Source organism: Zonotrichia leucophrys, chromosome 4 (genome assembly GCF_028769735.1).
Source record: "Zonotrichia leucophrys gambelii isolate GWCS_2022_RI chromosome 4, RI_Zleu_2.0, whole genome shotgun sequence".
In the NCBI taxonomy this organism is placed as follows: domain Eukaryota; kingdom Metazoa; phylum Chordata; class Aves; order Passeriformes; family Passerellidae; genus Zonotrichia; species Zonotrichia leucophrys.
In genome coordinates, this window is record NC_088173.1 from 66,545,307 (window position 1) to 66,571,585 (window position 26,279).

The 26,279-nt window shown below is 43.2% G+C and overlaps 1 protein-coding gene across 2 annotated transcripts in view; it reads left to right on the forward strand.

The window, feature by feature from the left end:
• Nucleotides 1–637: 637 nt before the first annotated feature.
• The window catches only part of KDM3A (lysine demethylase 3A), a 31,199-nt gene continuing 5,557 nt past the window's right edge, over nucleotides 638–26,279 (forward strand). The window contains exons 1-19 of one of the 2 annotated variants that reach the window (XM_064711987.1): nucleotides 638–654; nucleotides 1,188–1,376; nucleotides 3,860–4,009; nucleotides 6,329–6,439; nucleotides 7,965–8,067; nucleotides 8,685–8,809; nucleotides 9,292–9,364; nucleotides 9,445–9,533; nucleotides 11,581–11,732; nucleotides 12,709–13,280; nucleotides 14,455–14,656; nucleotides 17,167–17,381; nucleotides 20,799–20,951; nucleotides 21,306–21,401; nucleotides 21,732–21,859; nucleotides 23,518–23,704; nucleotides 24,160–24,329; nucleotides 25,062–25,298; nucleotides 25,708–25,879. In XM_064711987.1, the coding sequence (XP_064568057.1) occupies nucleotides 1,206–1,376; nucleotides 3,860–4,009; nucleotides 6,329–6,439; nucleotides 7,965–8,067; nucleotides 8,685–8,809; nucleotides 9,292–9,364; nucleotides 9,445–9,533; nucleotides 11,581–11,732; nucleotides 12,709–13,280; nucleotides 14,455–14,656; nucleotides 17,167–17,381; nucleotides 20,799–20,951; nucleotides 21,306–21,401; nucleotides 21,732–21,859; nucleotides 23,518–23,704; nucleotides 24,160–24,329; nucleotides 25,062–25,298; nucleotides 25,708–25,879 (3,106 nt within the window). In that variant the 5' untranslated portion in view covers nucleotides 638–654; nucleotides 1,188–1,205. Of the gene's footprint in view, nucleotides 655–708; nucleotides 794–1,187; nucleotides 1,377–3,859; nucleotides 4,010–6,328; nucleotides 6,440–7,964; nucleotides 8,068–8,684; nucleotides 8,810–9,291; nucleotides 9,365–9,444; nucleotides 9,534–11,580; nucleotides 11,733–12,708; nucleotides 13,281–14,454; nucleotides 14,657–17,166; nucleotides 17,382–20,798; nucleotides 20,952–21,305; nucleotides 21,402–21,731; nucleotides 21,860–23,517; nucleotides 23,705–24,159; nucleotides 24,330–25,061; nucleotides 25,299–25,707; nucleotides 25,880–26,279 lie in introns of those variants that run through there. The other variant, XM_064711986.1, reaches the window with a different exon arrangement.

A 26,279-nucleotide genomic window follows, 5' to 3' on the forward strand; every position in this document is an offset into this window, starting at 1 on the left:
CTCCATCAACGACAACTGGAGCGCCTCCACAGCCTCCTGTCCTCCCCAGGAACCTCGGGCACATTGTTATTTTGTGATATTTCACTTTGTTCCTCATCTCCCGGCCCACAGGGCCCACGTGCCCCCATTTCCCTCAGCATGACAAGATGGCGGCCCGTGGAGTACCCGCAGGTGCTGGCCCCGCCCCGCGCGCATGCGCAGAGACGCCCCGCAGGTGCCACCGCCCCCTGTGCTATATCTGAGTACGCCGCGAGCCGCACGTATAAGGGGCCGTATCACGCCCTCTGGCCTCCCTTCGATCCCTCCGCCGTCTCTAAAGGCAGTTCCAGTAACTGGAGGCTGGGCGCTCCCGAGGCGGGACCGCGGCCCTAGAGAGGCGCCCCGGCCCTTCCGAGCGCGTTCGTGCCTCCCTTGGGGCTCGGCTGTGGGCGCTCCGCGGGCTGGCCCCGAGGGACTCCTTCCCTCCAAGCTCAAGCGGAAGGATACATCATTTTTATTTTTTTATCCGCCATCTGCTGAGCAACGGTTTCGGGGGTGTGACCAGGCCCGCGGGCCCCGCCCCTCCGGGCCAATCGCGACGGGAGGCTCGCTGCCGGCCCCGCCCCGCTAGAGAGGCGCAGCCAATAGGGGCGCGGGACGGGGGCGCGCGCACGGGTGAGGGGGCGTGTGCGCGGCGCGGCTCCGACAGTGTCGCTTGGCCGCGGCGGCGGTCGGCGCGGGGGGGTGGAGGGGAGCGGGACCCGTGCCCGGTGTGACTGCGGGGTGCGCCGGCAGCGGGGCCGGGGGGGAGCAGGTGAGGGCAGGGGCAGGGCTGGAGGTCTGCCCGGGTGGGCAGGCCGGGGTGTTGTTGAGGCGGAAGGAGCTTGGCCTGGTCGCCTGCTCCCTCCCTTCGGCTGCCGCCCGGCGCTCTGACTCCTCGGAGGAGGAAACAAAGAGGCGGCGGGGGTGGGAATGGCCGGGAGCTGCGCTGCAGCCATTCTGGAAAGACCTTCTGGTGTTTCCTTCCCCCCACCCCCGCCGAGCAGTGATTAACAGGACCGTGGCGGGGGGGGCGACCTGTGGGTGTCCGAGGGTCCGGCTGGAGCCGCTTGGAGAAGCGGGGGGGGCGGCCGGGAGAGGAAGGAGGAAGCGCTCACCGCCCTGCCCTGTGTGTTCCTCTCCTCCTTCCGTCGCTTTCCTCGCTGAAGGCCTCCCGATGAGTTAAAATGGTGCTGAGGCTCGAGGGGAGCTGGTCGCTGCTCGTAGGGAAGAGGTTCCTCTGCCTGTCGGAAGAGGAGGACAGGACGTGGGACGCCAGCCTCATCTCGGAATGGCCCTGGAAGGCGGGCAGGATCCGGGCCGTGTCACACACGGACATATCCAAACAGGACCTGAAGGTAACCGGGAACTTTGCGGGAGACCCGCTGAATGCGGAGCGTGGCCGGGGAAGTTGGTGTGGCTGTGTGTACACACGTGTGTGCACACGCTGCTCTCGGGGCCAGAGCACACGGAGGCTTGGCCGACACGTTTGGGAACGTGCGCCCCTGCCCAGGTCCCCGATGTGCTCGTACTAATGCCGCAAATTATCTCTAACTAATTATAAATGTGTTTTCTTCCACCGGCATTTTGAAAAGCCGGTTTTTACCGCAGCCTCTGTGCATATGGTTTATTTCCTAAAGGTAAATTAAGGTTTTGCCAGCTGTGAACAGGTTTTTGCCCCCAGAGTTGAAACCGAAACCCTCCAATGCTGTTGGGATTGGTGACTTTCCTTTCCTGCTCTTTGGAGCGACTACTTGGCTTTTAAAGTCACACCAAACTCCTGCCTGGTGCTGGAGGTCTTTCAGACTCTTCTTGCATGGTGGCCTCGTCTTATTAATGATTACCAAGCATGGTTTTTGTAGCATGGTTACTGCAGGCGTGGTGTAATTGGTTAGCTGTGCATTCTGTGTGGGAGTCAAGCTCAGTTTACGGGTTGGCTGTGAAGTTATTAAGGGGCTTTATTTGGCAGCTGTAGACATTGGAAGTGTTCAGCCATGTCTGGACACTTACTGGAGTATGAACTGAGCGCTGCTCCCCAAGGACAGAACTCCATTGTAGCAGCGGCATCTTGTGCTTGCTCCCACAGGAGGCTTCCATGGCTGTCCCGTGACAGCCAGAACAGCACCATCTTCCCATTTCTGCCGTCTCCTTAACTCTTTTTTGGTGCTGAGACCTCTGATTACCTGACTGACTTGTCAAACAAAACGAAGCTTGGGATGTTTCCAACTCTTTCTTGAAAGCGTAAACTTTGTTACCCGTTTGTTGTTGTGGCTGCGGCAGGGGTGGAGCTTTGTCCATGTTTGGGCGCGGGGCTGTGCCCGTGCCGTGCTGGGAGCGAGGAGCAGGTTCCTGGTGCAGGAAGCTCTTGGGGACTTTGTCCGCCAAGGAGAAGCAGCAGGTGCCAGTGGGGTCTCTGTTGGGAGCTTTGGAGCTGCTTACGGTTCTGCCAGAAGCGATTGACTTGATGTGTTCTCCAGCTGAAATGTAAAGAGGTTGCAGAATGGGCAATGGAGGTGTGGAGAGCTTAGTACCGAATCCCATCTCCTTTCCTCTCTTAGTTCTGTACAAGCATCATAAACCCGAAAAAATGAAGGACTGAGAGGGTGGATTAAGTATTTCTCCTGTAAAAGAGTAGAATTATTTATTTCAGTTTTTGTTTTGTATAGATGGAATCTCAAAACTGTTAAAAGGCTTTTCTCAACCGTGTTTTCTTGTGTGTGCAGTGATGCAGTAGCCTGAACAAGCCATTCTGGTTCTGGTTGTTATTTGCTTATCTCTTTCATAGTTTCTGTGCACCTCAAAATTACCAAGTTCATTTCTGCACCCATTAGTTCGATGACTCCTGGCTGTGGTAATGATGTTTGTGTGCATGTTTTCACTTGCCTTTCCCATGAGAGGGATGATAAAACTCCAGGAAATGTTTCTCAGGTTCACTCAATTGAGTTTTTCGTGCTGTTTGTTAAATGCAGTTAAGCTGGATTGCTGTATTCTTTGGGAAGAGAAAAATGCTTTTTTTTCCAAGGGTAGAGTCCTCTACCAAGATGTTCCAGTTCCTGTATTCAGGCCAAGTTGTATTTGTGGTCTTTCCCAATAACTTGCTGAGCTCCCATGTTGCCTTTGAAATTAGGGTAATGCTGTCCCAAACACATTGGTCAAACCATCATATTTTTGCCACGAAATTGCTTTCTTCTTGAAAAATCTGCATTTTTTTCTGTAATTCACAAGGATAAATAGCAGTTTAGAGCAGTCAAGAAGTGACCTTCACATTACATAATTTGATCACCTTTACTGCCTGTCCTCCTGTCATTTGTGCTTTCAATAAATTGGCTGAAGTTACTCTTTGGGATTGAGATTTTTTTAAATAATTCTGAAAAAAACCCAACTTGTTTGTTCCAGTGCTCTAGAGTTTGTGGAAAATCCATGTGCCACTACTGTAGGCAGTCCTTTAGCTTTACTGGATTTTTCTGGGGGGGAATATGTATTTTTCCCTGCTTGTAAACACCAGTGACAGTGTTAACATAATTAATTATCTTTAAGCAGCATTACACTTTTTGAGATGGGAAGTTGTAAAGTTAAATGTAAATATTATTATTTTATGTGACAGTAATGATGATAAACCAATTAACATTGACTGTCACTTATAAAATACCGGGTCAACCTTGGATGCTTTAGTGATTGCTTGAATATGTGACAGGCAATAATCATGCTGGAATTAGAAGTACATTTAATGTTTTTATTTTATTTTTGAGTAAATTGATGGGTTTATCTTTTCCATGTTGAATATGTCTGAACTTTATAGGTAGTCACTCACTCACTCACTGCCTTTGCTTCCTTTCTGTAGATTTGTGTAGAATTTGATGATGAATCATGGGAGAAGCGAAGATGGATAGAAGTCTACAGCAGGATGATGATAGCATTCCTGGTGGAGCAAAAGCTGGTGCTGGCTGAAAGAAAAACCCAATCCATGCCTCCTGTGCAGTGGCCTGCAATGGCAAGTACACCTTGGCTTGGGTCACTTGGGCTCTGCACTTCCACCTCTGGGACAGCTTTGTCACCAGGGAGAATTCCCCCAGTGCAGCCTCACTCCTGGCTGTCCTGGGGAGGCAGAAAATCTCTCTGTGCAGCTCAGGCTGACAGCTCAGCAGCATTTGAAGTTGGTGGACACAAGGATGTGTTTTTATGACTGCTTCTCTCTCAAAACCCTGTTCACAGGATCACAGAATCACAATTTCTAGGTTGGAAGAGACCTTTAAGATCATCGAGTCCAACCCATGTTCTAACACCTCAACTAGATCATGGCACCAAGGGCCACATCCAGTCTTTTTTTAAACTCTTCGAGGGATGGTGACTCCACCACCTCCCTGGGTAGATGATTCCAGCATTTGACCACTTTTTCTGTGAAAAACTTCCTCCTTAATTCTAGCCTGTATTTCCCTTGGCACAGCTTGAGACTGTGTCCTCTTGTTCTGTACATTGTTAATTAATTCTTCCTCTAGTCTTGTGTTTTTGTTTCATCTTCCACAAAATTCCTCTTAAAAATAGAGAGAAAAAGTGTAAATGATAGGTTTCTAAGGATAGCCTGTGTTTTTATTTTAAGTTTTTGACTCTGCCTCAAGCTAATGCTATGGTGATTCTTGATCCTGAGACAAAAATAATTCAGATCACTTTATTGTGATGCCTACCTGGTACAAGTGATTTGTGAGATTTAGATTTTCTGCATACAAAAAGCTGTGTACACTGTCCAAGGAGGGAACTGAGCTTTCTGTACCTGCCATGCATGGCTGAATAGGCAAATTAGCCAGGGGAGGTGAACAGGGAACATTTCCCAATGTATTCAGCCAGGGTAGCTGTGCTTGACTACTTTGGATATTGCTGCTCAAGAAAGTAGTGAGATAAGTGCAAATGCAAACATGTAAACTTGCTGAACATGTATTCTGTGTTTTAATACTATTAACTTTGCTAGGTATGAAGTGTGCATTGTAATTCCTATTGCTGCATTTTAGCTGGATTTTCTTTCTTGAACAAAGCCAATCTAAGCAATACTTGTTACAAGTAGGACTCAATAGAACGGGAGAGGAAATGGAGATATAAATCCTTAATTTTATTTCCTGGGCTGTGCATTAATATCAGCAGTTCCTCTGGTAGATTTTGCTGACAGCTTGTTCTGAAAACCTTCATGTTTAAACTTAGCTGTTGTCCATTTCCAAGTATCTGAGTAGTTCTACCTGGTTTTCCTCCTGAAGTGTTTGATGCATCAGTTCATGCAGGGTGCATGTTCCAAAGCTCATTTAGCAAAGGATCAAATGTAGGCCAGTCCTGGATCTTGCCTTGGCAAAAAAAAGACTTTTTCTGCCTTTATCATCACACAGGATAGGAAAGCAGAGGTCACAAAAGAGGTGTGTGGATGAATTTATTTGAAACTTGAACTGTTTGAAGGATATGGGAGGGTGTGTTTGTGACAAATGGGGCAGCTCTGGTGATGCCCAGTTACTCTTGTCCCTCATGTGGGGATCCTGTCCCTCTGCCAGAGCTGTCCTTACTGAGGTGAAGACAACAAATATCTGGTTGGGTTTTTGGAGGACTGATCAAAAAAAGTCCTTCTCCTGTCAGAATGATTTCCTTTATAAAATGAGGCACAGTTACACCTTTCAGGTAGGGAGGAGTTACTCTTGCCACTTCTCTTGTTCCAGGCTCCTGGTGCCTGTCCTCTCAGATCTGGTACTGCCACTGGACTAAATTTAATTTTGAGCACTTTAGGAAGTGTTCAGAAGCTTTTAAAGGAAATTTTTGTTTCTTGTCTGTTCTTAAAGCTTTGGTTTATCTGAACTGCAGTGTTACAACAGCTGTGAGGCTGTCCAAAGCATCACGTGTGCATAAATAAAGGTTTCAGTGTGTTATCAGGGTTGCACAAGTTTTGAGAACTTCCATGTAAACTATGCTGCAGACATTGATTGATTTGCTATCTATTTCCCCAGTCTGCCATAAAGAGGTTTATTAGTAATATATGTGCAATTAGAATTATTACATTAATAAATTTTTCATGTGGACATGAATGATTAATTGCTAATGATAGCCACCTGTACTGAATTCCTAATTCATGCTGATATATGAAATTAATTTCAAATGAAGTCCATAACTTTCATTAGGTGTGTATTAGAAGTTCTATTGGAAACATGCTTTGTTTTCAAGAGTTGCATGTAGATGTAGTAACTTAACAGAGAAATAGAAGCAAAATTAAAGTAATTTTTAAATGCAAATGATCAATGATGAGATGCTCTGTTTCTGAGAACATATTTATCATTTTTTTTAGACCTACAAGTCCTTAGTGGACAAAGCTGGAATGGGATCCCTGGTTTCAGTGCGCTACCTGGGTGAAGAGAAATGTGTTTTCCTCTCTAAAGACCTCTTGACACCCATCCAGGTAACCTTAACTGGCTTTGGAAAGATGAAAGATGAATCTCTTATCTTGATATTTAGGATGCATCAGGGTGATGTAATCAATGCAGAGTTCAGATGGGTAAAAACTTGTGGTAGTGTTTATTTCTGTAACTCATAAATATCAGTTCTGAATTTAACATATCTGATTGAAAACCCTCAGGAGAGAATTCAGGACAGGGTCACTGAGGAGAGCTGGATGAGGGGCTGTGCTAGGACACTTACTCAGCTCAGCTGACAGCAGTTTTGTGTGGATTTTGGGGATAACCTGGAATAGTTTCCCTTTCTTCTTTTACACATGAACTTTGTGCAAGGATTTTCAGGAATGTCTGGCATAAATCTTGCTATTTAACAGAAGCACATCACTGCTAATCCTAAACAAATGAGGAATTGGGCAGAATGGAAATGAGGTGATTGAATTACTGAGCATCAGAGGAAAGTTTGTTAGTGAAAATTAGGTACAGGTGGGTTGAAACTATTGTCCCTGGGCAGGTGTTTGGAAGAATAGTATCTGCTAAAGATAAAGGATTTAGCCTTTTTAGGAAATTAGACTCTGTAAACAATCTGAAATAAAAGTAGTAATGGTTGTTCTGTGTTGAGACTGCAAGTAGTGCCATCATTGTTCTACTCAGACCTTTTAACAGTCAGCAAATGTACAAATCCTTTAGAGCAGATGACAGGAGAGTCACTGAAAGCCAAATTTGAGTTGTAGGTAGTTGAGTTGCTGGTGTTGGCTCAGCAGCAGGCTTGAGATCTCTTTATGCAGAAGCCTTATCTCAGCACTGCAGTGGGAAAGATTGCTTTCCTGGCATCTTGAATAACAGTTTATTGACTTCTAGTTCTTCAGTCTCCTGCCTCTTACAAATATCAGAGCAGTGCTTGGGATAAAAAGATAAAACCCAATCCCAAATCCCTTTCTTATTTGCACTCTTTGAGCCTTGGGTGGAAACTTGCTGTGACCTTTCCATTTCAGAATCAATTCTCATTCAAGAATTTGAGAGGAAAAAATAATACACGTACATTATGCTGAAGAATGATGAATAATTTAGATGTAGCTGACTCTGTTTTCATTCATATAAACATTTTATAATGCTGTCTTGACACTGACTGGATCCTGGCATTATCATAAATAGAAACATAAAATATTTTCATTTCCATCTGCTGAGGACAAATATGCTGCTGCTTCTGGGAACTTAAAATCCAAAGTTAAGAATGGACAGTTCAATTAAACTTACTGCTCATTAGCAATGTAGTATTACAAAACTGGGTTGTTTTCAGAACAATATTGAAGTAAACCTGGAGAGCTCATTTCAGACTCTGTTGCAGATTCTTGTGGTGAATTAGTGATAAAAAATTACCTGTCTCCAGTCCAACAACCTAAAACTGCTGGGGAACAGATGAATGAGAATTGGATTTGTGTGGATTTCTGCCATCTGGTTTTTAAATATTGTGGGATTTTGTTAAAAGCATTATCCTGAATGCAAACTTCTGTTCTTTTTTTCCTGAAATAGGATGTGGATGGTTCCAGGCTTTCTCTTAAAGATGATCAAAATGTAAATGAAGAAATTCAGGCTCTGGTTAAGAAGCACCTTGATGAGACACGCTTGGTCCAAGGTACAAGCATTCTGTGGAGCAGAAAATGGCAATAAATGCCTAAGTCCAAAGGGAAATCCTTGCAGTGTTGGTGTAATTAATTGGTAATCTGTTCTAGGGGATAAAAGCTTTTTAAAATTACTGATTTTACTCTCACAGCAGTGAATGCAAAATGTGAAGGATTGTAGATGTTAAAGTTTCAAGTATTTCTTTTCAAAGAGTGAATATGTAATTTAGGCACATATAGATGGCCTGCTACTTGTGAAATAGATTAAACTTGTAGCAATTCTCAAAAATTTTGAGTTGCTTATTGTTTCAAGCAACTTGATTTTTTTTGCCAGTTTGTTGCTTGTTTATGAAAACTTCCAGGGTGCTGTATAGAGGCTTCCTTTTTTAGCTAAATCTAAAATTGTTTTGTTTGCCAGCTTTAAATTCTTAATTACTGGGTTCACACCAGCATATTTGTACTTATGTGCTTGCACATGCAGGGAGTGACCTTTTTGAAAAGGTAGATATTGCATCTTACAGTTTTCATTTCCCATAATGTAAGAACAGGAAGAATTCATTTTGATAACTGTGGTCATCTTCATACCTCCTTTATCTTTAAACTCTTTTTCTTTTTTTCTCCAATTTTGTAGGTGGAAAAAATATCATTGGTTCAAAAATTAGGATTTATAGCCTGGACCCTTCTACTCAGTGGTTCACAGCAGTTGTTGTCAATGGAAATCCAGCTACAAGAACTCTGGAAGTCAACTGTCAGGAGGTAGGAACCAGCTGCAGGTTTACAAATGGATATGGGGAATAAGTGCAAATTTTATTTATGTCTCCACCAGAATAATTTTTTTCTGTCTTTACTGTAATCTTTAAACATGAATGTCAGTGTTGGGCAGAATAATATAACCCAAAGTGTTTCTTTATGCTGCTGGTAGGTTATTAAATAACAAATGTCCTTCAATGAAAAATGAGGGAGACCTGGAATTTTTATTCTAAGACTGAAGCAAACAGGATCTTGGTTTCTTTGTTCTCTGTGCTGTGCAGACAGCACAAGTTTGTGTTCTCAAGCATCAGTTTGTGTGTTTATGCAGAGATAGTGTCACACAGTGTGTTGTTAAATTCAGCTTGGTATTCCAAGAACCTAGAAGTTGTGTCTAAGCTTAGTCTATACCACCACATCTAAGATAAATATATTAAAATAGAGTTTCACCTCTCTAAATGGCTGCTTTTGTGTTTCCTGTCTTTCTCAAGATTCCAGCTTTAAAAACTCTTGATCCAGAATTAATTCATGTTGAAATCATATATGACAACAATGGAAAATGTGGTAAGACCTATTGCTTTTTGTCCTTCAAGCACTAAGCAGGTTATTTGTGATCGACTAATCTTGATCACCTTCTCTTCCAGATAAATCAAAAAGCTTTGGGGGTGTGAAAAGGAAGTCATCTGACAGCAGTGGAAGTGTTGATGCTAAACACACAAAATCTTCTCCTGAGGTAATGTCTTGCTCTGTTATATATGGCTGTTACATAATCATTATGTCACTTCTCAAAACATCTTAAATAAGGATTAGTTTGGAAAGTAGAATGATGAATATAATCCCTTGGAGGGTGTGTTGAGTTCTTTCAAACTTGTCTGGGCATGAATTGAACATCTTGCCTTGTGATCATTGGAGCAAAAGCTACTAAGCCTTGAATGTTGGTGGTTTGTTGGGGTTTTTGTTGGTTCAATTTTTGTTTGTTTGGGGTTTTTTTAACTGTACTTTTTGCCCCTTCCTTTTGCTTAAGAGTTGGTCTGCCTGGCCATGTATTCTTGCAGTAGGAGAAAACACAAAGGAGTTCTGAGGTTTATAACCTTTGCTTTTCATGTTCTTTCTTTAACTATTTGGTACTTGAACCCAAAACCTTCAGCTGCCCTTGGATGCTTTGAGGATTCCAGCAGCAGCTGAAGGTTGTTCCAGTACAGAAAGGAGATGTGACTTTTCTGCTATTCTCATGTCTACTTTTATTTCTTTTGTGAGTGACCTGCCAGGTATCACTGAGAGATAAATCAACTCTCAAAGGTCAAAAGACAATCTGGTAACTTCAGTGTAGAAATGCAAAAATGAAAAATCATGGCTTGGCTGTAGAAAACTTGCCCCCTGTAATTTTACCCCAGTATTTCAGACCAAACCCTGCATTTTAGGCAGGAGTAGCAGACTTGGGGAAGCTCTGGAATGGGAGGAGAGGGTTGTGCAGTCAGTCCTGAGCAGAGGGAGCTGTGCAGGTGTTTGGCAGCCTCACACAGAGCCAGCACAGGAGCTCAGTGAGCAGAGCCCTGTCCTGTGTTTGCTGCTGAGGAGGAGCAGGAGTCTTTACTGCAGCAGGGCACCATGGAGTAGCCAGGGATTGCAGTCCTGGCTTTCCACAGCTTGTGCTTGGCTACCTTGAGCAGCTTTTGGTGCTCAGTTTGCCTTTCTTCAGTTTTCTGTATAATTTGTACTTGACACACACAAAGCTGGGCTGTGTTTTACATTCCAAGTGCCCCTGCTGAAGAATTACCATGATCTGAATTCATAACTTGCTTTACCATAGTTGTTCCTTAAAGTAGTGAAGTTATTTACTTCTCATTTTCCAGTCTACCTTCCTTCAGAGGACTGGATCATTTTTCACTTTTACACTGTTTAGGAAATGCCTTGCAACCATTATTTCAAAGTGGTTCCAGTGAGTGTGCTTCTAGTGAGGAAACCAGGAGCTATTTGTTACTCTGATTTTGGTGGATGGCACTATGTGGGAGTGATTAGCTGAAGCCATATTTTGTGTTAATAAATGTATGATAGTACTGATTTCTTGTGTGGAGTTAATTATCTGCAGCATTTTTCTGAGAGCTTGACTTGGTGCCTGACAGCTGTGTAATACCAAAGCAGAAAGGAAATATTTTGGAGCTGTGGTGTAACTTCCCAGCTGGGGAAGGAGCCCCACAGAAAAGCCACTGTCCTAAAGACACCTGGTAATTTGATAGGCCTGTTGTATTTCTAAATGAATTATAGATTTCTTAGGATGGTGATTTAATCAATGTAGGATTTCTGTACTTAACACTTCCTAAAATTCTGCTGCAAAGATTTTCTTGCTACAAGAAAGTTCACATCTAGATCTTTGGTAATGCTGTCAGTCTTCACAGTTCTGATTTTCACTGGGATTTTCAGCTGAGATTAGAAATCTATTTCTGACTGCCAATTACTGCAATTACTTTAGAAACATTGTTGCACTGGCAGTTAGAAAGAGCAGAGCTTTCTGTCTTTTTTTCCACTTTTTAATAGACTTCCCCAAAAAAGTTAGTTGTTAATTGGGGGAAATGAATTAACATGAACAGTCTTTCATGGAACTTATAATGTTTTAAAGGACATTTTAAAGTCTTTCCACCTCATGAACTGAATGAACTCTTTAATTGACTTTATTAAACATGGTAAGAAGAGTATTATTCTGTTTTTCCTTTCAGGCTGAACCCTACAAAGCCATAATTTGTTATCCTGAGTTTTCCTAACTGTTGCAATCTCCCTTGCAGGTGTCTCCCAGTCAGGGCCACGTGCAGTCAGTGCCAACTGTGCTGGGAGAAGCCCTGCTGGGCTGTACTCCTGCAAATAAAGACCAAAGGCACCCAGGCCTGCCCCTGGCAGCCAGCTCACCACCCAACCTTGGTGCAGAGACTCCTCAGGGGTAAGGAAGCAGGTTTATGCTTATACAGATATTTTACCTCCAAAAGGAATTCTGATTCTTAGCACAACCAACTGAGGTTATTTTCCAGAGCTGTAGTAGCTACTCTTCTGTAAAACCAGCATAGGAGAGTGTTGATTTGCCTGCCTGGATATGTAATTTACTTCCTAATGGCATGGGCTTACTTAACTTTAAGGAAGTGGCCCTTCAGTGTCCCGGGCTGTTGTCACTGTTTCATTGTCCCCATGTGTAAAAGGATACCCAGGTGTGGTGCCTGCTTTGTCAAATGCATTCCCTCCCTGTCCCCAGGAAAACCAAACCTGTTCAGGCAGTGTCTGCTTCCTTGCAGACCAGCTCCAGGTCCCCAGTTATATTTCTGTATAACACACCAGTGCCTTTGGACTTTTGTTACCCCCAGTTCTGTCACAAAATGGATGTGATGGTAGAAATAGTGTGACAGGAAAACCCAAATTTGAAGTGCTAATAGGGGTTTTTCTGTTAGTTTTGTCTCACATGCTGAATGTGGAAAATATGATTTTTAAAAGGTTTTTTCTGAGAGAGGTTTTACAGTCTCCAGCATAGTGACTGGTGGTGCCAGTCAGAAGTTCCTTGAGAATCCTGCCACAGACATGCAAATGAAATGCATTTGGTTATTCAGCAGTTGCCTGGAGGAAATGAGAAAGCAACTATTTATTTGTGAGAGAAGGAAGTGGAGTAGCAGCAAATACCTACATTTGTGTATTTGCCTACATGGGTGTAGAGTTTTATTGTTCTAACTTAACAAAAAAATCAAACCCAGATAAAACACCTGAAAAACACAAACCCATTTAAAATACTCACCCATCAGAACTCAAAGCCCATCATTAAATAACTAAATTTCTTCTTTCAAGCTTTGAGTGTGGCTAGATTGAGCAGCTGATGCTCTGATTTATTTGACACATTTGTGGTTTTTTCCTAATGATTGCATGTTGTGTTTCAGCACATGCAGACGAAGCCTGCCAGAAACTCATCCTTCCTGTCTCAGTACTGGAGTGAAACCATTGACAGAAGAGCTGACAGCCTTTCCTAAAGTGAGCTTTATGTCTAAAGAACAAACACAAAACCCCAGTGAGCAAAATGGTAAATATACCTCTTTGAAAACCTCAAGACCTTCATCTTTAACTGATTCAGCTAATGAAAAGGGAACCAACCTGAAGAATGCTAATGAACCTTTCATGAAGGCCACAACAAACTTTCCCAAGGAATGCATTTCCATAAAACAATTGCAGCATCCCAGCCCTTCCATAGCAATACCCAGAGGCAGTGGCACAGTTGAACTGCAGAGAACTTTGGATTGCAGACCCTCAACCTCAGATGCTCATCTTCTGTCCTTCAGTGAGTGTGGGCTTAAATCACAAAGCAGCTGCAACAGCCACAGCAGCCACAAAGGAAACAAGATTGAGGAACTTGCAGACATGGAGTTTTTCATCAGAAGAAATTCAAATGAGATTCTTTGTGACAGAAGTGAAAGTGAAAGCTTTTGGACTGGAAGTGCCAAGGTCCAGGATAATAGTAAGTGTTCCTAAAATTTCCTGTCACTTGAAAATCCTTGTAATTTCTGTCTAACTACTAAAAGTAGGTAATTTGTTACATGTGCAAAATTAGTAATTTAAATTGTGTGAGCAAAGCAGGAATTTGAGTCATTTGTGTGTTCTTTTAAGACAGGAATGCAACAAGCTGGAGGAACACCTTTTCCTGATAAAGGAAAAGGACTAATCATTAATATTTAGAAATAAGTTGTTACAAAATATACACAAGAACAGAATGGCAAAAGAGGTTACAAAATCAATTTCTTGTGGAATACAGATGCTGATGGCATAATGAGATTACCTTTTAGCAATGGTCCTGAATTTTACAAACATGGTTAGGGATGGAAGTTTTCCTTAACAAAGCTCTGTTCAAGAGGGGCTTTGATTTAAAAACTCTCATAAGAGCAAAACAAACACAAACCCACCCATCACCACCAAAAATTAAAACCCACTCAGCCCCAAACCACCCACCTTGTTCTTCTTCTCCATTTGGTGGTTTTCACATGGGACAGGAGGGGATGGGCTGTGCTTGTTTGAGGAGCTGGACTCCTGGTGTTGTGTGTCCTGCTGATTGTTCAGGATTCTGGGAATTCCCTACATACCCACCTCCTTTTTATTTCTATCTCTTGTTGCTTGGTCTTGGATTGCCGTGTGCTGTTCCATAATTAGCATGGATACACAGGCAGCCAAGCAGTCCCTGTTGTGTCCCCTGCAAGGCCTCCCTGGCAGCGTAGGAGGAAGGGAAATGTTTGGCATCTGTTACTGTAAGATGCTGAAAGCTGTTGCATCATGAAGGGGGAAAACAGGACTGAGAAATGGCCAGGTTGTACTCTGTCCCAGTTCATTGTGAAATACAGTTGCTCAGGGCTCCAGCTCTGGCTGAAGAACTTCCTTTAAAAACAGATGTTTCAAAATGCTCCTGTGTGAAAAAGTGAAAGGAGCTCTTGGTTCCACAAGAATCTGTGTGGCTTCACTGGAGCTGCAGCTTGAGATGCTGACTGGAGGAGAGCTTTCTGCCAACTGCAAATATTTTTAGCATAACTTGGTCTCAGTGTAGCATGAAACTCCCAGCAAAAGTTGACGTGACTCCCACTAAAACCCTGCAGTTTTCTGGGGGAAAAGCCGCGGTTTTCTGACGCTGGCCGCTCTCCCCGCAGTCGTGGTGCGCAAGTCCGTCCTGGCGGACGCTGCCAGGCTGAGGAAGCTGCAGCAGAGCGGGGAGGCCTTTGTGCAGGACGGCTCCTGCAACAGCATCGCCCCCCACCTGCACAAGTGCCGCGAGTGCCGCCTGGACAGCTACCGCAAGAACAAGGAGCAGAGGGACTCCACCGTCTTCTGCCGCTTCTTCCACTTCAGGAGGTGAGAGCAGCCCAGTTTCTTCCCCTGCAACCATCCCTGCTCTTTCCTTGTTGCATTTGCCTTTACTGTAAATTGGTGCTGTGGTACCTGTTGCCTTGTGTTAGACATGTGACACATGCAGAGGTGGTTTTTTGGAATTCTGCGATTTCAGAAATCATATATAAAATATAGGAAGATGTCCGGTTTTTTTCTGTTTGAAGGGCCTGGAAAGGCCCGGGGTGGCCTTGGGACAGCCCGCGTATCAAGGAACGAGAAGAGGCTTCAGTTCTTCTTTCGGTTTTTATGTTTATTAATTGTTTATCTAAAAGATTTTCTTTCAGCCCGACAGAGCTCTGCTCAGCAGCCAGCCATGAGCACACTGTGCTGCCCTCCGGACAGTCACCTATCTTTATACCCATGGTTACGTGTACAATATTTATCATTTTTCCCCAATACCATTTATTCTTATTGCCCGGTGCACTTTTAGTAATGACCAATCCAAAAGTTCCACCATCACCATAGAAGATGGAGGAGGAGAAGAAGAAGAAGAAGGACAGGACACGCCCCAATTCCTCCATCTTACTTCTCTAAACCCCCCTGTACAGAAATCCTAAACCCTGTGTCTCACCCTCTAATTAACCAATCCTTCACCATTCACCCGGTGAAACCTCCTGTCCTCATACAGGTGTCGTCTCCTGTGTAGGATCAAAGTCCAGCCACCAGACACTTCTGGAACATTCCAGGACTCCCGAGCCCCCCAAGGGTGGTCTCGGTGGCTCAGCACCTCAGGACTGAGATGCTGAGATCCCACAGGAAGAAGGAAATCAAAAAGTGACATTCTTCTTTTACTGAAGAATAGGTGGCTCCATGTGGATGTTGAAGTACTGGCACTGGTCAGGTGTTGATCCTCAACTTCAGAGAATAATGCTGAAATAATTCTCTCCTGGTTCTCAATGTCATAAGGACTGCGGGTCACGCATGTTTTCTTGTTATCAATTTTGTATTGTCTTTGTACCTGACCATTTCAAATTTATTGGATATGTTCTTGTTCTCACTTATAGCCAGTAAATCAACTTCCACACAGCAGTGAAGACTGCATTTCTTTAATCACCAGTAGCTAAGCTCCTTGGACTGTGCTTTTACTCAGAGAGGTCTGTTGGTATCACACTCTGTGCACACTCTGCCCCCCAGAATGAGCTCATGGAGGTCTCTGTTTCTGAGCTGTTTAATGCTGGTGTGTGGTTATAAGACCAATGTACCCAACTAATGAGTGGCTGCCAAGGGTTTTTTAGCCCTTAGAAATTGTACAAGTGCTTCATTTGAGCAGAAAATATTTTGGCAGGACTTGGAGCTCTTTATTTTGCTGTTCTGGGCTGAGTGCCAGTAGGATAACATGAGTTTAGTTTGAGTGCTACAGCTCAGTAAAATTGAGATCCTAATGAGAGGGTGGATTCCATGCAGGTTTCCCAGAGTTTAGTGGTTGGACACCTGCAGTGTTAGCCATGAGCCCACAGCCATGGAAGGGTGGCAGGAAGTGCCTGTGGGCTTTCAGCTGGGGATATTTAAGCTTTTCATGGAAGTGTTTAATCTCTGCACCCACTGGAATTCACTTTTGTTGCTAAACATCTTAAAAAATACAAATGTGTTACTAATCTGTTATTTATCCTCAGATTAGAGATTTTACTATAATAAATCTTTGTATAATCTGATGTGTGAGACTGCAGTAACAGCAGAGTATGCTCATTCATCCTCTCAGGGTAACAATCCAGATTTGCAGTGCAGTTCAAATCACATGAATCCTTTGGTTTAGAACTTGGAACTGATGGAGTTATCCATTTTCATTGAATGTGCAATGTGCCAGATCTGGAGATGGCATTTGTCTGAGCACAGCAGCTGCCAGCTTGTGTTCTCATGGCACACCTAACACTGCAGTGAGCACACACTGTCATCAAAAGTCACCTTCCTCCTTCAGCATTCAGGAAAAAGGTTCCTGAACAGAGCTCTTCATGTTTTCCATTTAAGACACTACTAACAATATAGATCTCATTCTTTCCACCTACTCAGAATCACTCAAGAATATATCTTACTCAAATTTTGCTTGATGCTTTTTGACAGCTGCTTCCAAGTGAATTGTTACTTGAAATATATTCTATATTTAAGGCATTCTAACTTCTCTTGAGAAGATAAAATTATTGCTGTTGCCATCTCTAGATGTGGCCTTAATGCCACTGCATTTTAAAAATTGTAAATCTGATTTGGTTTTGTGTGAATAGAGCCACTTGTTGTAAGGCAGATTTCCTAACTAAAAATCTGAATATTTTCAGTCTTTTTTCTTTAAAACAAGCAGTGCATTGAACGTGCTTAATGCCAGTGACCAGTGTGTTTACCCATGTCTGTTGTAACCTTTGAGTAAATTCATTGGCATACAGTACACACACTTGCAACTCAAGCATGGATTGATTGGGGTGAATTTAAACCAGTGCACATTTGAGGTGATGAAGGCTTTTTCTCCTTTCCCCCTTTTTCACCAGGCTGCAGTTTAATAAGCATGGAATACTGCGTGAGGAAGGTTTCTTAACTCCAAATAAATACGACCCTGAGGCCATTAGCCTGTGGCTGCCTTTATCCAAAAATGTTGTGGGTCTGGATCTGGACACAGCAAAATACATCCTGGCCAACATTGGAGACCACTTCTGCCAGCTGGTGATATCTGAAAAGGAAGTCATGTCAACCATTGAACCACACAGTAAGAGCAACTTGTATTGAAATCATTTGTGTTTTCACAGCTTTATGTGAAGCTTTGAGCTTCTGTGGGAAAATTAATTGTGGATATTTGGAAATATATAAGTCTTGAGTGTCTCTCAGAGAGGGAATGGTTAAGAGCCACTGTGAACTGGTGTCAACAACTCTTTGCTCCTCACAGGGAGGGAGAAGGGAAGGGCAATTCCACCCTTCTTCGTCAGAAGTTGTTTCTCAATTCATCAAATTACTTCTCCTGTTACAAAGGGGGAAAAAAATCAAACTACCAGGTAGCTGACAACAAAATCTGTTCCTGGTGTGAAAATGAAATAAAGATTTTACTTTGCACAGGTCCTGTTTTATTGTAACTGCATCATGGACCTAATGCTGTCTGTCAGGAAAAGAGTTTTGTTTTTATTTTCCTCCCCCTGCAAGTTTCCAGTGGCACTTTTAGAAGTGATTCTGTGCAGCCCTACTGGGCATAGACCAGAGGAGAGCTGGTGATGGGATGACTGATTGGGGAGATTAATTAGTGTAAACAGGGCAAACTTAGCACCCCAAAACCACAGGGGTTTGGCCACATCAAAATATTTCTGTAGCAAATGTGAGCAGACAAATGGGGAAGTTACAACCTTGCATCATCACTTCTCGGAGCAGAATGACTCTAAAACTCTGTTTGTTTTCTGGATTTTGAGTGCATGACCAGGGTACAGCACAGTTCAGGAGATGTCACTGTCTGCTGTGTTTGAGTGTTGACATTAGATAAAGATCCTCTCAGTTTGGCAGTCACTCCACTGCTCTGAAAGAAGAAAAAAAGCTGAACAAGCTTGAATGCCCTTCAAAAGCAGGGGAAAGATTTGAGTTATTCCAGAAATTCTCACTGTGGGGTCTTACCTTGGGCTGCTTGGAATCTGCAAGCTTTGCTCTTCTCTTGACCTGCAGCATGTTCAGGTCTGTGGAACCAAATTATCTGAAACCAGAGTGAGATGTGTGGGCTGAAATACAGAAACACTTTTGGGAGAGTGAAGCTTTGGGTGAATTCATGAAACAAAGGGAAGCTGTGGTGTTCCTTTTAGCAGAGGATGCATCTGTTGGCATAGCTGCCAGAAACATCCTCTGCTTAAAAAACACAGACAAATGTGAGTTCTGGAATTGGCTTGAAAGGAGCAAAATCTCGTTAATTCATCTTTGATTTTATTGCCCTGACTGGTGAGAGGAAGGGAACACACTTTCATTAATATGGAGGTTATTTTGAATGCCCTGGGCAGGAAAGAAGTAATTTACAGGCTGAATATGTGGTGTTCTTTGAACAATAATACAGTGGGAGTGTGCTCAGTCAGCACAGGAAAAAGGGAGATTCTTCTGTCACCATGGCTTGAAGTTATGGTAAATTTAAATGTTTTCCCTGTGAAGTAAAAGATTGACTAGTGTAGGAAGAACAGCTTGTTTGGTCACATTGTTCCTTGGCTACCAAATGCCCAAAGGAAGCAGGATTAAACTGCAGAAAGGAACCAAAAAATAGGAGAAGTACAAAGAGAGAAGACTCAGAAAAGATAGGAAATTTCATTCAAAAGATAAGAAAAAACTTCCATCCTGTTTGGGGGAAATTGGAGAGTTGACCTAGAAAATGATAAATATAGTGCATGTTTTTTAAAGGCAGAGAAGAATGGAGCTGGTGATATTTAGACCTGTGTCTCTTGGAAGAATTCTGAAGCAGTCAAACAATTTTTACCTCCTACTTAAGAACAAATTGTGCTAAGCTGTTCCAGTGTTGTTCCATACATGGTCAATGGGCATTATTCAGAACAAGAGCAGCAGATGCCTTGGTTTTCTTAGCATGCATCAGGACATGGTCTCTCATAACTTCCTTTTAAAATTAAGAAACATTGTGGGCAGGGAAGTTTCAGAGAAGTTCCAAGTGTGGAAGGTGGTAGGAGGAGGCAGGTGTGTGCTTTTTGTCTTGTCTGGTTTTCTAGCTGGCAACATAAGGAAGTGGAGATCAGACTAAAATAATTCTTGCATAATCACAGATTCACTGAAAAATTATACAGCTCTGGAAGGGCTTGTAATTTTTTGCAAGATACTGTCAATGTTTGGGATGTTTTGAGTGGACAGAAGTGGCTTGGGATAAGGAAGGGGGAATGTAGTGGGTACATAGGAAATGTGGACAGCAGCAGTCAGTGCTTCAAAGAAAATTCACCGTTCTGAGGAGGTCGGACAAACAAACAGATAAAACCTCCCCAAAGGCAGACTCCCCAAAGCCCACCGTGCTGCTGAATGGAGAGCAAGGATAAGCTGGTTGTGGCAAGCTACACATTAAGTTTACCTGAATTTATTTGCTGGAGTGTGTGTGGGATTTCCACTTAGGAGAACATCAGGAAAGTGCTTGTTAACTTGGACAGGAGTAAAAGCTGCGGTTGGTGCTGCGCAGGAGCTGTTGTGTAACAACAAAAGCATTTTTTGGTGTCCCAACACAAGAACAAGTGTGAGTCACATGGCTGTGCTGAAGTGGGTGTATTTGTTGTAATCTTCACTGCAGTGTTGTTCTTGCCTCTCTGCTGGGGCTCTTCTCCATTCTCTGCAGCTCAGCCCTTCCTGTCTTCTCAGGGGCTCCTCTTGGGCTCTCAACCCACCCCTATTTATTTCAGTTACCTTCACGAGCTACAGCTGCTGCCCAACTAAGGACCCTGCAGCTGCAGCTCGTTTGGAGCAACTCGGACCCACACAGGTCTTACAATACAACATATATTCAGGCCCCCACATTTCCCCCCTTTTCTTTTAACAATTATACAATTACAATACACATACAGTTCCAGCTCTCAGGCTGCCACAGCTCTCGGCTGTCTTTAGATACATACATAGAATATATACATATCCCTATACAGTCCCAGCTCTCTGGCTGCCACAGCTCTCGGCTGTCCTTAGATGTTCCAAGGCTCTTTTCCTTAAAGGCCATATTCTTACAGCTTTCTGCTGCTACAGCTCCTTAATTCAAAGGCCATATTATATTCTACAGTCCCAGCTCTCAGGCTGCCACAGCTCTCGGCTGTCCGGGGGATTCCATACCTTCTTTCAATGTTTGGTTGCAGTGTTCTTCATCACGTCGGGGTCACCAGTTGTTGTAATCTTCACTGCAGCGTTGTTCTTGCCTCTCTACTGGGGCTCTTCTCCATTCTCTGCAGCACAGCCCCTTCTATCTTCTCAGGGGCTCCTCTTGGGCTCTCAACCCACCCCTATTTATTTCAGTTACCTTCACGAGCTACAGCTGCTGCCCAGCTAAGGACCCTGCAGCTGCAGCTCGTTTGGAGCAACTCGGACCCACACAGATCCCACAATACAACATATATTCAGGCCCCCACATGTATTTAGCAAGCAAACACTGAATTTGTTGGCACTGACTGTGACTGTCCCCTCTTGCCTGCAGGACAGGTGGCCTGGAAGCGCGCGGTGCGCGGCGTGCGCGAGATGTGCGATGTGTGCGACACCACCATCTTCAACCTGCACTGGGTCTGCTCCAAGTGTGGCTTTGGGGTGTGTGTGGATTGCTACAGGATGAGGAAAAAAAGCTCACATGAAGGTGGGAGTGCTTATTGTTACCTGGAACAAAGGGGGAAGAGGGGAAATAAAATCTGTGGTGGACTTGGAAGTCAATGGTAACCTTAAACGAGCTGAAAAAACCTTCCCAACCAAAAGGATGTGTTGTAGGCCTGTGGTTGGATGTAAGAAATGAGCCAAAAAAAAATTAACAAAATAAAGCCTTCCCAACCAAAAGGATGTGTTGTAGGCCTGTGGTTGGATGTAAGAAATGAGCCAAAAAAAAATTAACAAAATAAAGCCTTCCCAAACAAAAGGATGTGTTGTAGGCCTGTGGTTGGATGTATCAGTAATAGTCAAATGAGTAACAAAAAACTGTCATGGTTTTGTTTTACAGATGATGACTCTGATACTTTCTCCTGGTTTAAATGTGTGAAGGGGCAGGCACATGAACCAGAGAATCTAATGCCTACACAAATAATTCCTGGAAAAGGTACTGGAAATATTTAATTAACATCAAAATGTGCTGTAGGATTTTGCTGTCTTTTGTGTGTTGTTGATATTGTACTTAGTGAGGTTTGATTTTAATAGTACAGTTAGTAAAAGCTTAACATTTATTATCCAAAGACAGGAATGGCATGTGTGTTTAATACTATTTTATTATCTTTGACCTTTACAAAGAAGTAGCAGAACTTCTTGTTTAATGATGAACAGTAGTCACACATTAGTGTTTAGCTGCACAACACACACAATTTTGTAAAAGTCCTGGTGACTGCTGGATGTTGTGATTATTGTGAGCTCATTTGTGCTTCTCTCCCTTCAGCTCTCTATGATGTTGGTGACATTGTTCACTCTGTGAGAACAAAGTGGGGAATAAAGGCAAATTGTCCTTGTGCAAATAAGCAGTTCAAAGCACTGTCCAAGCCAGCTCTGAAGGAGGATTCCAAGCAGGTATTGTTGCTGATCTGTCTGTGCAGTGAAGTTTGTGTCAGTCTGTTGCATGTTCCTGCAGCCACTGCTGATTTGGCTTTGCAGGTGCCAGCCCTGACCTGTGTGATAACCCCACCACAGAGGGACAGTTTGTGTTCACTGTTCATCTTTCTGATCCAGCTCTCAGTTTGGGGGAAATCTCATTTGTGTCCCTTTGACACTGAGCCCTCACTGGTTGTTAAAAAAAGGCTCAGTGAGGATTTTTAGAGCAAAAATGGGATTAGATGGAGAGATGCCTTAAGAGAAAAATGTGAAAAACAGATGAGTGGGAATGGTTGTGAAGTGTAGGCTATTCCTTGGGTCCTGAGATATAATACATTCAGCATCTGAAAGAGTGAGTGAGTAAGGTGGGAGAGCACTGGGATTCATAAAAGAACTAAACATCAAAAATATTGAGATTTAGAGGAGTGTGGAGATTCACTAATTTCTCTGGCAATCTGGTAGGTTTGCTTCTCTGCATTAAAAAAAAAAAAAAAAAACAAAATAAAGGAAAGTCCACAAGATACACATATTTATAAATGGATGTAGTATATTTTTGCTTTTAAAAACAGAGCACAAATTAATAGCATCATTTGGAAATATCTCACAAGAAATGGGGTGAATGAAGTGATTTTAATTTTGTTAGATGCTTATTCATAGCCTTATTTTGGAAATAAATGTTACTTTAAGTGTAAGAAGCAGTTGGACTTGATTTTGGTGTAAGTAAAGAACAGAAGAGACAAAAAATATTTCAGTTGTTACAAGTGTGGAAGATACTTATGTGAATCAAAAGTTAGCATTCAACTGACTTGGCTTCAGTCTTCTGAATCCAGATTTCCTGTGATTCTGGACAAAGAGCTGCATTAAATTCATCTGCACATCTTTATAGAATTAGTTACTGCACTGGTTGTGTAAAAGAGGATTAGCTCTTTAAAGGTTGAAGCATTTTGTATTATGTCATGTTTAGAATCCTTGCCAAGCATCAGCAGTCAGAGAGAGGTGAAACAGAGAATGTAATGATGGGCAGACAAAAAAGCAGAGTTTCTTAGCTGGAAATTGTTTGAGGAGAGAGAGGAGATGTCACCAGTCATGCAGGAATCACAGGGCAGAGCTGTGGTTGGGTTAGTCTGTTCTAGAAGCTCCAAAAGCCCAGGGAAATGGCAAATGAGCTGCACAGGACATGGACAATCCTGTGCCTGGGTTCTGCCTGCCAGGCCAGGGGTAGCTCACACCTGCAGCTGAGTGCACCTTTGCTGCACCTTAAGAGAAAAGTTTAGGAATGCTCCATGTCTGTTCTGGTCCTCTGAGCTGGAGCTGCAGCTCAGCCCTGGCCTGAGCATCAGCTGTGACCGGAGATGTGAGAGCTCTGTTCAAACTGCCCTTGGCTCCCAAAGCAATCCCAGAAGCTGCCCCTGGGAAGGTTGGCTCTGTGTTTGGCTGAGGGCTGATGGATGGGGCTGCTCCTGATTCGGGAGCTCCCAAACCCTGCAGAGCTGCAATGCTGACCCCTGGTGGGGATCACACGTTTTGGGGCCAAACCATTTTACTGTTGAAAGGATGAGTTTGGACATGCTATTGCTTGTGTTCCCTTTGTGTGGAGTGGGTTTGTGTCTAAACCAGTTATTGCTTTGCTTTTTCAGCACTTGGCATCAGGGGACAGGCCTGGCCTTCAACACAGCAGCTTTGTCCTGAGCCCACAAGTCACTACACATGATCCTCCTCTAAAGTCAGCACTTGGAAGCAAACAAGCTGCTTCTGTAAATACTTCTCCTTCACTAAATTGGTTTTCAAACCTAACCAGTGGAAATGTGAATAAAGAAAACAAAGGTATGTGCAGAACCAGTGAAGAGCAACCCCTCTGTGGCTGTTTGTCAGAAGAATATAGGTCAGACCCAGCAAAATCTTGTGCTGAGAGTGATGCCATTGGCCTGCTGGGATGAGGGTTCAGTGGCTTGGAGTAAAACCTGGCAGGGTTAGCATATTCTGGATTAAAATCTCATTGATGCAAGTATTCTTGAAAATCCAGTTTGAGAATTTTTGTTGTTTGGGGGTTCTGGATTTTTGGGTTTTATTTAGAATGTGGGATTTTAAAATTGTTGGTTTATTGAAGAAAGTTAAGTGACAGAAATATTTTATCTGCATGTATTGGGAGGAGATTTATATATATGTGTATACATGTACATATGTACATGTATGCATGTAGGAAAATATTGTCTTGAAAAAACTGGAAAGTATTTTCATGGTGTCAAAGTATTCTCACAGTTTTCCTTTCTTCATTCCAGAGAAACTTCTCATACCAATTTCCAAGAATGAAAATAAACCTCTTCAGACACTCCCTAGCTTAGCCAAGCCAGCTGCAGCCCTGCAGACATTCAACAGTGCAATATTAACCCCTGTGAGCAACAACAACACGGGCTTCTTGAGGAACCTGTTGAACTCTTCTGCAGGAAAGGTACAGGAAAAATTCTGTCCTACAAGTTTGAGTTGATCCCAAGCTCAGATTCTGTTCTAAACCTGTGAACAGCTGCCACAGGCAGTTTTCCTTGTCACAGTAAAATTGTTTTCATTTGGGAAAAGGGACTAATTCAGTTTCAGTGCTCAGTTAGGAGGAGCTTAGTGGTGCTAAGTCTTGGTGAGGAACTGGGAACTAAGGGATAAAGCAGATTAACCTCCTCAGGGTAGAGTCTGGCAGCTGCATTGATTGGGATGTCTTTTACACTCAAAAAAGAAGCACCAATGAACTTGCAGATGGAGGGAAGAACCTTCTGTGGTGTCTTCACTGTACCTCATTTGCAGCCTGGTTCACTTCAGATGTTTCTGGGCTTTGTCTGATCTTACAGAGTGGTGGGGAGAAATACTGGCCTTGAGAGTCCTTTGCTAAAACTGAATTTCTGCTTTTTAATATAAAGCAAGTCCTGTTCTGGGTCTCTGCAGTGTTGCTGAGATGCAAATCAGCAGAAATTGTTGTGTTAGAATTCTGTAGATAAAGTGTAAGAAATGGCACTGGCATTTAATGATGGTGCATTTCTAGACAGCAGAATTCTGCAGTTGTTGCTTTCTCTGCACAATTGGATCTCAAGTGAAAAATTTTAGGAGTAGCAAATACTTTCTTCAAAACCTGCAGGATAAGGCAACAGAAAAGAGCACTAATTTTTTATTGTTGTTCTTTCATGTGTTTTATCAGACAGACAATGGACTGAAGAGCACACCCAAAATCCTTGATGACATTTTTGCCTCCCTGGTGCAGAACAGAGGCATTACAGAGCTGCCCAAGAAGGCCCAGGGGCTGACCATAAAGCCCACCATCATGGGCTTTGACACCCCCCACTACTGGCTGTGTGACAACCGCCTGCTGTGCCTGCAGGACCCCAACAATGAGAGCAACTGGAACGTCTTCAGGGAGTGCTGGAAGCAGGGACAGGTATCCCATCTCCCTGCTCTCTCCATTTGCAATTCATCTGCTTTGTCCTTCAGTTTGTCCTATTCACCACTGCAGTGATGAGGAGCATTAAACCTTCACCAGATGTGTGCCATGAGCACTCTTACACTTCCTTACCTAAGGATCTGTTTTACTGTTTCAATCTATTTCTGAGCACAGAGCTGCAGTTATGGCTGTCTATATAAAAAGCTTTGGTCTCTATATAAAAAGCTGCCTCAGTTTGAAACAATGCTCAGATGCATGGTAAGGCAGAATTCTGTTAAAACATACTGAGCATTTAGTTTGCAAAATGCCTGCATTCAAACGCTCCATGTATTTTATGTATTACCCTGTTGTAGTTAGAATTTTTGGTGTTTAATAATTCTTCAAAATGTGTTCTTTTGCTTTCTAGCCTGTGATGGTGTCAGGAGTGCACCACAAGTTAAATGCAGACCTCTGGAGGCCAGAGTCCTTCAGGAAGGAGTTTGGCCAACAGGAGGTGGATCTGGTGAACTGCAGGACCAATGAAATCATCACTGGAGCTACTGTGGGGGATTTCTGGGATGGCTTTGAAGATATTTCCAGTAAGTACTGGGAATCCTTGTTCCAGCTGGTAAAACAGCAGCAATAATTCTGTCCTGGCACAGATTTGTGATCCATAAGCAGTGTACAAGATGTTCAAGGGTTTCTCCTCACCTTGGGCAGTTTGTTGGGGATGCATTTATGCTCATAGGATTGTGGATAAAAACTCATTCCCATGAAGTGCTCTCCTTCAGGGGTATGTTTGGCTGCCTTTAGGCTTTTGGGGAAACATTCTAAGGAAATTTAAGATCTTCCTAGCAAGTCAGTATCTGCCAGTTTTTCTTTTATTTCAGTTGAGTGAAGCAGAAGAGCCCAGGTAGGGGTGATGCTCACAGGTTAAATGGGTGCTGCTGTTTTAACTCGAAGGTACTACTTTGTACTGAGGAACTGAAGTTACTTTGT